Source organism: Meriones unguiculatus, chromosome 11, assembly GCF_030254825.1.
Source record: "Meriones unguiculatus strain TT.TT164.6M chromosome 11, Bangor_MerUng_6.1, whole genome shotgun sequence".
NCBI classification, from domain to species: Eukaryota; Metazoa; Chordata; class Mammalia; order Rodentia; family Muridae; genus Meriones; species Meriones unguiculatus.
Genome location: NC_083359.1, coordinates 73,076,137 through 73,086,556, shown reverse-complemented (window position 1 = coordinate 73,086,556; position 10,420 = coordinate 73,076,137). Strand labels below are relative to the sequence as shown.

Below are 10,420 nucleotides of genomic sequence, written 5' to 3'. Positions count from 1 at the left end.
AACTGGGGAGATGACAAAGCCCTTGCTGTGTAAGCAACAAGGCCCTGAGCTTTGTTGTCTAGCACCCATGTAAAGGCTGAGCAAGGTGACACCATTTGCAATTCCACTGGTGGAAAGTGAGGAAAAATGAAAACAAGAGGATCCTTGGGCTTGGTGGGCAGCCACAGTAGCCAAAAAAAGTGGGCTCCATGTTCAGTGAGAGACCCTGTCTCAAAAAACAAAATGGATAGTGGCCGAAGAAGATGTGTAACAAGACTTACATTTCCACACATGCAATCATGGGCAAGTGCACCTACAGACATGTACAACACACACACACACACACACACACACACACACACACACCCCGATAAGTAAGTAAGTGTAAAAATAACCACATTGCTGATTGAAACAATAGCTGTTGGGGTATTTGTCTCATAATTCGCTTACACGCTAAAAAGAGCAAAGTCACCCCTGAGAGATGAGGCCAGTGTGGTATCATGAAGGGTATGAGGGCAATCTTCAGTTTTCAAATTGGCTACATCTAGAATTGACTAAAGCCCATTACACTGGGCACTCCTGTGAGGGATTTTTTTTTTTTTCAAGACAGGGTTTCTCTGTGTAGCCCTGGTTGTTCTGGAACTCACTTTGTAGACCACTTTGAACTCACAGAGATCTACCCTCCTCGGGAGTACTGCCTGGCGTTTTCTAATAAGCAAATTATTTAAAGCATGAGGAGTCACCCTAAATCTGGGCGACATCTTCTGGTGGCAGCCCACATAGATGGACTTGGAAGGACGCTGCTTTTTGCCTGCTTGTCCTCACTCTTGATGATTAGTTCTTGCTGGCAGGCTTAAATCCACTTCTTCAGGATTCCTTCGTAGACTGAAGACCAGCAGCTCTACAAGAATCATGCACAATTCCAGTGCCAAACTGGGACTGCCCAGACAACCGACCTTGTGGACTCAACAGTTACCTGAGCCTTAAAACAGCCATTGTTAGACTACTCAGACTACATCCTATAGTCCCATATATATGGGAGTTCATATTTATATATACATACATACACGTATATATAATCATATATATGTATATATATAGGAGATTATATATATTCATTCTATCAGTTCTCTTTCTTTAGACTTGGAGTCAAATGGCCCAGGATTGAGCCTCAGCCGTTCCATTTCCAAAGCCAATGTCTTGGACAGTTATTGAACCATAGGCATCATATTTTGAATTCTGTAATCTACAGAGGAGGAATAAGCTCTGGTTGGGGATTATGTCAGTAACTCTAGCTCTCAGGGAGGCTGAGGCAGGAGGATCACTACAATTCTGAGGCCAGCCTCAGCTACATAGTGAGCTCCAGGAAAGCCTAAGCTACAGAATAGAGCCTGGTTTGTTGGTTAAGAAAGAGGCAGAACCTTTGACTCCACCAGTGACAGCTGGTAACAATAAGCTGCTTGGGGTGTGGCTGAGGAGACCTCTTTGCGGTGGATACATCACAGACAACCTTAGGGACATTTCTGTTGGTAAGCCATGAGCTCAAGGCAAATCAGGCTGTCCTGTGTACACACTGAGATCAAAGAATCCCCATCTGCCATTATCTTAGCACACACTTCTCAAGCACCCACTAAGTACCAAGCACTGTGCAGGTCTCTAGGCATATACGACTTATTTCCTCAAGGGTTTATAGCGTAAATACATTAGAATTTATGCTCAAAACATGTAACAGCACATATTAGATGCTCAGGAAAGCTTGGCTGAGCTAAACTAATCACACTTTGTCACATAACCATAGAATATAGCCACTAAAGAGGTGATTTTGAAAAAATTACCAATGCTACTCAGTTTATAATGTGATTAGGTTGGTATTCTAAGGTCTCTAGGGAAAAATAATATTTTCATTCAGAGTTTATCTAGTCATCCACCTATAATACTTACATACAGTGCTAATATGATGTTCTTCTACTTAAAATACTGATGTCACTTTTAACATGGTGTTATTAATGCTATCTCGGGATTTTATTTCGAGACAGGGTTTCATAAATCTCAGGCTGGCCTCAAACTCCCTACAAGCTGATTGTAGCCTTGACCTTCTCCCCAACTCTCCTCCAGCTGGTCCAAGCCTGAACCACCAAACAAGGCTGTGTGCAGGGCTAGGGATCAAACCCAAGGCTTTGTGCACGCTAGGCAAGGACTCTCCCACTGAGTCACATCCCTCATCCTCATACTAGTTTTTATTTTGGTTGCTTTGTTGTTGAGACAAAGTTTGCCACCTTCTCCGTCTCCGGCGTGCTGGGATTACAAGTGTGTATCACCATGTCCAGCTGCAGGATGATTATTCGTTACACGAAATGAAAAACATTAGTAGAAAGAACGAAGCTTCCATAGGGCAAATCACAATGGATGCAGTGACCTGGATTGTATATTTATTAATACACAGATGCTCCCTGATTTGTCAGGTTATAGCAGTAAGTCCACATTTCGTGTTTCTAACTGTGGAATGTCGCAACCTAGTCTCTCTTAACCATGCTCATAAGATGTATGTAACGGCAGTCTCTACCGTGTAGCTGATTTTATAATAAAGCATCGATTGCCTCTTCTAATTTAATAAATTAAATATACCCAAAGTGAAAACAAACAGAATGGTTATATAGGTATTCTTTCATAGGAGAGTGAAAAATTGTGAGGCTGGAAAGATGGCTCATGGTTAAAAGTACTTGCTGCTCTCGCAAAGGACCAGGGAGGGTTTGGCTTCCAGCACTCATTTGGTGGCTCACAGCCGTCCATAACTCCAGTTCCAAAGGATCTAATGCCCTCTTCTGACTTCCACAGGTACCAGGCTGCCTATATGTATTCAGGCAAAACACCCATACACATAAAACAAACAAATTTTAAAAAATTAGAATAAAAAATTATAGGCTAATTATCATCAGTTGGTGGCCTGTATAGTCCAGTAAAAACAAAAGGGGAACCAGATATTGCCACACCCACTCCAGCGTCTGGTGTAGCATGTCAATAGATAGCGCTACTCAGACTAAGAGATATGTGTCCTTCGGGATTATGCTTTCTGGAGGTCCCTGGCAAACACCCCCCCCCCCCCCCCCCGCTTGGCAAAGAGACGCGTTCTGAGATTTCTATGCTTTTTTGGTTGCGGTTGTGGGGCTGGATTAATGAGTTTCCTCATCTTTCTTTATGACTCCTAAAACAGCACAACTAACTCTATAAAGAAATTTATCATTAGTAAATCATTAAAGGCTTTAATTAGAATAAAATGTAAAAAGAATAAACTTAAGAAAAGTAATAAATCAGATTCAGTATCAATAGGCATTATAAGAATAGTAAAAAAATAATAGGCTCCTTCTTAGGAAAAAGTAGCATGAGAAGTACAGCTGGCTCGAGCTTGCCCCCCCCCCTTATTGTCTTGTTCCTAGGGAAGATCATAAATCTTTAGCAGGACATATGGGAATATGGTTGACAAAGGTGTGTTTAGACTTTGGCAGGCATCTGACTTAGCTCCTGACTTTCCTCTTCATTGGTTAACAATAATAAAACTGCATTTGAGGTTACTTTTTGTTTGCTCTGATCAAAAAGTTTTTAGGCCAAGATTTCTTGTGGGCACTCCCCTATGTTAAAATGTAAACTTTGTATTCTTGGTAAAAGTCTAAATGTTCTGGGAAGTATGCCAACTTTAAGGTGCCTTTTTGTAAGATCATTATAAAAATATCAGCTTGACTTCAGTAAAATTGCAGCAGATTCCAAAGCCTCACTGGTCTCTGTCAATTCATTGCCGAAACCGTGTCTTCCTGTCCAAAGCCTTGTTCTCCCGAGGACGCTGGGAGCCTGACTGGGCCGGTCCGTGGCAGATATGATGAAGCATGTTCATAATCCCAGTATTTGGGAAGCTAAGGCAGAAGAGTTGTGAATTTGAGGCTACCCTGGGCTGCTTAATGGCTTTCCTTTAAATAAAACAACAACCAAAAACAAAATCCTTGTAATCCAAGTAGCTGGGTGACAAAGATAGGAAGTTTGGCTATGCATTGGAGGTTGTCCAGGACTACATAGCAAGACCGTGCCTCAAACAAAGCAAAAAGAAACAAACAAAACAAACCCCAACAACAACAAAAAACCAAACCAACCAGCCAAGTCTTCGAACCCACAGATTCCCCAAAACAAGCCAACCAAAAAAAATGGGGGGGGGAAGAGAAGTTAGAAAGTCTACATTAGATGACAGGAAACATGCACAGAGTTTATTTTTGAAACCACTTTGAGGCTATCACCCAAGAACTAAAGCTATAGAGTAAAACTTCTTGGAGTGTATACAGCTATAATAAAAAACTTTTTCATAACAACCAAGAACCAACTAGTGGTATCCCCATGGCTAACATTACAATTGTTCACCCATAATACCACTTTTCTTCCTAAACTTAGTTCAAGTGTTCCCTCTCCTTGTACATACATAGAAATCATTAACTAGTTCTGGCCAGCGAAATTTGATCAGTGGTCTGTGCCCCTTCCAAACTGGGCTTTGAAAGATCCTAGTTACTCTTCACTTATTTTCTTTCACAGCTACGGAGAATAATGAATTACTGTGAATCAGGTGTGTAATGTATCCTCCCCCCTCCCCCACCCCCAGCTGGCCTAGAACTCACAGAAATCCAATTGCCAATGCCTTCCGGAGAATGCTGGGATCAAAGGTGTGTGTCATCACAGTAGTGATCACTATTCTTAGTTTCTGCTTGACAACATCTGAAATTAACTAACACCAGAAATGGAGGAAGTTTTGCTTAATTTGAAGTGGGAAGATCCACTGCTACCCTGCTTTGAGCTGGGAAGACCAACCTCTGGCCTGGGCCATGTCTCCTGCTGGAAGCCTACTTAAGGACATAGAAGAAGGAAGCTTTCGCTCTTTGCCTGCTTGTTCTTGTGCTGCTATCAAGCCCACTCCTGCCCTGGCATTAGAGCCTACTTCTTCAGGCTTCCTGCATATACTAGAGACCAGCTGAGACATCCTACCTCGTGGACTGAGCAACTACTGGATTCATAGGCAGCCATTGTTGGATTAGCTGGATTGCAGCCGGTAAGTAATTCTGATAAATTCCGTTTCTCTCTAGAGAGAGATTCATTCTGTGAGTTCCGCTACTCTAGAGGTCCCTGACTAATGCTAGGTGACACAGCTAAGAGATGTCGTATCTGTCAACCTGGTTCTGACTACAACAGTGTGTCTGATCCTCATTAAGCACCAAGGATGAGCAGGCAATGAGACTTGATGTGTTGAAGCTGAAGGTTTTAGAGTTGTTTGTTACTATGTGCTGGAACCTAACCTTTCCTATTTAATCCAGTCAAGATTGTTTGTTTGGAGACAGGGTTTCTCTGTGTAGCCCTGGCTATTTTGGAACTAGCTCTGTAGACCAGGCTGGCCTTGAGATCACAGATCTATCTGCCTCTACCTCTAATCTCTGCTGGGATTAAAGGCGTGACACCTTAGGCTGGCCTCATGCCAAGTTTTGTTGGAGTGAAGAGATAAGAAGGATGAAAGAAGTTACACCGATTTGTCAGAACTGTCTATTCAAGGATTTTTAGCCCAAGGTCTAACTTTTAAAATAGCTTTTTAGAGCGTTCATGTTACAAGTTGTGTCGTTGGGTCGTCCACAGATTCCAGGAGATCACAGCTCCAGCCGCCATGATTGAGGTGGTCTGCAATGACCGGTTAGGGACGAGAGTCCGCATCAAGTGCAACGCCGAGGACACCGTCAAGGACTTGAAGAAACTGATAGCGGCCCAAACCGGCACTCGCTGGTATAAGATTGTTCTTAAAAAGTGCGACATGATTTTTAAGGACCATCTAACTCTGGGAGATTATGAAATCCACGATGGGATGGGCCTGGAGCTTTATTACCAGTAGAGGGGAATTCCTCCACCTTGCCCAACCTTGCTTTCCTCTCCCATGGCTCATGTAACACTGTTATAGATGCTCATTTTTAACAATCCACATGAATACAAACTTTGATGCTGCTTTTAAAATAAATAAAATAGCTTTTTAAAATCTAAATATCCCATAAGTTTTCTATTTTTAAAATAATCCTGTGACTCTTTAAATACAATATTAAATTTACTCATAAAGTTTCTCTGCTTCCTATAAATGATCACTGTCCCCAACATTAATTGACTTGCTTAATCCAGTCAAACATGATTTCCAACAAAAAAAAAAAAAAAAAAAAAAAAAAAAAAACAAGAACTGCCAAACGATCCTGTACAACAACAGATCGTCTGGAAGTATCTCCATCTGCAAAGCACAGGGATTTTTATACCTAGAAATCGGACCACTTTTGCTCTATACATTGATTGATCAGCAAGAACAGCATGAAGATAGTTTATGGCTGGTTTTTTATGGTTTTTCTGCAAACAGCTCACCCTGCCCTTCAAGAGCTATCTGCACCTGGCTTCAATTCAAACAATCGCAATTGTTTTTCTCATTCCACTTCTGCATCTGAGTTATTAATTTCTCGGCGTCTTTCTGTGGTAGAAGGATCTTACCTTTGGAGTCAATCCATGCCCTCAACCTCAGTGTCAAATATCCCCCGTTTTTGCCGTATTAGCTTTCAGTCACTTTCTGAGTAGTTTAGTCGTTCTTCTCTGGGCAGCTCAGCGGTCAGTACCACCAGGACAGAGTTTCCTCTAGCGGCTGACTCTATATGGCATGAGGAGCATAGATGGTGAGGTCCTGTCCCACAGTCAGTTTGCATCTTTTACTAGTGCTGCCACTGCCGCTACTGAATCAAGCTTTTTGGATAGATAGGTTACCGGTCTCTTCCAGGGTCCAATTTTCTGCGTTAGCACCCCTTTGGCCATTCCCCGATTCTCGGCCACATAGAGACGGAAGGGTTTGGTCACATCAGGGAGTCCAATGCTGAGGCAGACATTAAGGCTTGTTTAATATTATCAAATGCAGCTTGTTCATCCTTTCCCCAGATGAAAGAACCGTTGTCCTTTGTAAGGGCATACAGAGAGGCTGCCATCTCAGCAAATCCCGGAATTCACAGCCGGCAAAACCCCGCTGTACCTAAAAATTCCCTCAGTTGTCTAGTAGTCCTCGGAGGGGGAATATGAAACACAGTTTCTTTTCTAGCCTCTGACAGCCATCTCTTTCCCTTTTTAATATGTTTCCCAGATAACTGACCTGTTTCCTGAAGAGCTGGGGGCCTTTTTCGCCGATGCTCTGTAGCCGAGCTCACCCAGCTCTTGCCCAGCCGGTCGGTGGCTTCAAGGCAGGTTTCTTTACAATCTGCAGCTAATAGAATGTCATCTACATATTGGAGAAGAGTTACCTGGGGATTGGTGGCCCGGAAGTGCACCAGGTCCCGGTGTAGGGCTTCATCAAATAAGGTAGGGGAATTTTTGAACCCCTGAGGAAGTCGAGTCCATGTAAGCTGGCCCGAGACCCGAGTCCAGGTCTTTCCATTCGAAAGCGAAAATGTCTTGGCTGGTAGGGCCGAGTTGAAGACAAAAGAATGTGTCCTTAAGGTCCAGGACTGTATACCAAGCCCTGTCAGGAGGAAGGGAACTCAACAGGTTGTACGGGTTGGGCACGGTAGGATGTAAGTCTGTGACCTGTTTGTTAACTTCCCTCAAGTCCTGTACGGGTTGATAGTCTTTGCTCCCAGGCTTTTGAATCGGCAGCAATGGAGTATTCCAGGCTGATTGGCAACTTTTGAGAAGCCCTAGGTCAAGGAGCCGCTGTATGTGAGGGCAGATCCCCTCACGGGCTTCCTTAGACATCGGATATTGTCGCACTGCGATCGATCGGGGTAGCCTGAGGCTTCAGCTCTATCTGAACTGGGGGCTGTTTCTCTGCTTTTCCTAGGCCAGCCATTTCAGCCCGTGCCCTGGGATGTCTCTCTAGCCACCAGTCAATGTCTTTTTCCGGACTTACCACCTGTTCAAACAGGCGGTATTCATCTTCCAGTTTAATCATCAGCACCTGAATGGAATCCCCTTTATTGTCTGTCACCTGTGGGCCATCTGGTCTAAAATGAAGATGGGCCCCTATCTTAGGTAGAATATCTCACCCTAAGAGTGGGTACGGGCATTTGGGGACAACTAAGAATGAGTGGGATACCTGGCCCACTCCAAGGTCCACCGTTCTTCGGGTAGTCCATGAATACTGTTTAAATCCAGTGGCTCCTTGGCACCCACGATTTTTTCTCTCTTTTAGCTCCAAAGTCTTGTAAGAGAACAGAATGCTGGGCACCAGTGTCCACCAAGAAGTGGACTGGCTTCCCCTCCACCTTAAGGGTTACCCTGGGCTCAGGGAGGGGTCTGAACCCTGTCCCTCCTAGTCACTATCATCACCCAGGGTTAGGACCCGGGTCTCCAGGGCTCTAGGGTTTGTTTTTTCTGGCTTTTTCTTCCTTTTGGGACAATCCTTGATTCAGTGTCCTTTCTCCTTGCAATAGGCACACTGATCCTTAGACAGAGGGCCCCTCCGATTGCCAGGAACTCTCTCCCTATCATTATGACTCTCCTGCACTACAGTGGCCAGGATCTTAGTCAACTTTCTGTCCTGCCTCTTATCCCTTTCTTTCTCTAGCTTCCTGCTCTTTCTACTTTCTTTCCTATTTCTCTTCTTCTGTCTCCCGGCTATAGAAAGCCTTTTCTGCTACCTGCACTAAATCCTTCAACGACTTGTCCTGTAAACCCTCTATTTTCTGGAGCTTTCTACGAATATCTCTGGCTGACTGGTCTATAAAGGTTATAGTCACTATTGCCTTATGCTCATCTGAGGTAGGGTCATAGGGTGTAAACCGGTGGTATGCCTCTATCAGCCATTTAAGAAAGGCTGCCGGAATTCATCTGGCCCTTGAACCATCTCTCTTACCTTTGTCAAATTGGTGGGCTTTCGAGCAGCCCCACGGAGACCCACCATTAGAGTCTGATGGTAGACCTTCAGGCGTTCCCTACCTCCTGGTGTGTTGTAATTCCAGTTGGGACGGGTGAGAGGAAAGCCATTATCAATCTCATTAGGGAGGATGGAAGGCCTCCCGTCCTTCTCAGCACATTCTTTCTCACCTCAAGGAGGACCTGTCCAGTTCCTCGGTAGTCAGGAGGGCCTGCAAGAGTTGCTGGCAATCATCCCAGGTGGGTTGGTTGAGAATAGGACAGATTCAAACAAATCAGTTACAGCTTGGGGATTTTCGGGAAAGGGGGGAGAAGAGCTGGCGGATAAGGAGGTGGAAGGTCAAAAAGAAGGAGATCTGTATCTGGAGTGGCAAGTATCTTCTCCTCCTTGACCACACAGATGGCTGTCAGGGAAGTCCCTGTGGGAAGAATAAAGGGGCAAAACCAAGGAGGTGGGTGATGAACTAGATCCTCCCAAGTCAGAATATAGGGAACCTGATCAGGTTGGCCTCCTGGGGTCTGGAGGGTCTTAATCTTGACAGCAAGGTGAAAGGTGCCCTCCAGTGGCCATCCAACCTGAAAAGTAGGCCACTCTGAGGAGCAGAAAGTTTGCTATTTTCCCTTTTTAACTTCAACTGAAAGGTTATGTACCCTATATCTCACCTCCAAGAAATGATCAAGGGTGAGGGATAAGGGTGTAGTCATAGTCTGTCCCATAATAAAGTCATCCGTCAAGAAAGTCAAAAAGGCAACAACGATAGAGACGAAGAGAACAAGACAGGCAATTAGACAAGGACGCCCTTGCAGGCGGTACCACAGAATTCTGATTGAGAGGCTGCCTCATAGTAGCCGTCTTCGACGAGAAACAAATGGGAGGAGGACCGTCCCGGACCTAGCCTCCTCAAATGGAATCTGGAGCGTCCTCTAGTTCCCAGTCAAGCGATATTCTGACATATCTGTCTATCGCAACAACTGATCAGACCACCAAAAAGGTCCAGATAGGTGCCTAAACAGAAACAGAGTGGTAAAATAGAGACAAGCATAACAGAAATCAGACTAACTTATTCTGAGCTCGACCTCCGAGCCCAGTCTGTTGAGGGTTGGGGAAGAGACACGCTGGTTCCCAGCCAAACGCACCAAAATGTAAGACCTGGAGTCTCACAGCTCAGGAGCTCAGGATTGCGCCCTTCCCAGGAACTCTCACAGACCACAACTCGATGCAAAAGCAAGAGGTTTATTCCAATCACGATGAGGTCACCCCTCCGAAGACAGGAGACAACCCCGAACATGCAAAGCACAGGGTTTTTATCTCAAGCTGTACTACAGAGCTGTAGTAATAAAAACTGCATGGTACTGCCATAGAAACAGAACGGTGGGCCAATGGAATCAAATAAAAGACCCAGAAATAAACCCACACACTTACGGATACTTGACTTTTGACAAATAAGCCAAAACCATTCAATGGAAAAAAAGACAGCATCTTCAACAAATGGTGCTGGTCTAACTGGATGTCTACATGTAGAAAAATGCAAATAGATCCATA

At 44.4% G+C, this 10,420-nt stretch overlaps 1 protein-coding gene across 1 annotated transcript; it reads left to right on the top strand.

Annotated features, from left to right (window-relative positions):
- The first annotated feature begins 5,662 nt into the window (after positions 1–5,662).
- Positions 5,663–5,994, top strand: LOC110550247 (ubiquitin-like protein 5). The gene has a single exon (XM_021640011.2). The coding sequence runs from the start codon at positions 5,663–5,665 to the stop codon at positions 5,882–5,884; it is 222 nt and encodes a 73-aa protein (XP_021495686.1). The 3' UTR covers positions 5,885–5,994.
- The last annotated feature ends 4,426 nt before the right edge of the window (positions 5,995–10,420 follow it).

Coding starts and splice junctions, on each gene's coding strand:
- LOC110550247 (XM_021640011.2), top strand. CDS start 5,663: ATGATTGAGGTGGTCTGCAATGACCGGTTAGGGACGAGAGTCCGCATC.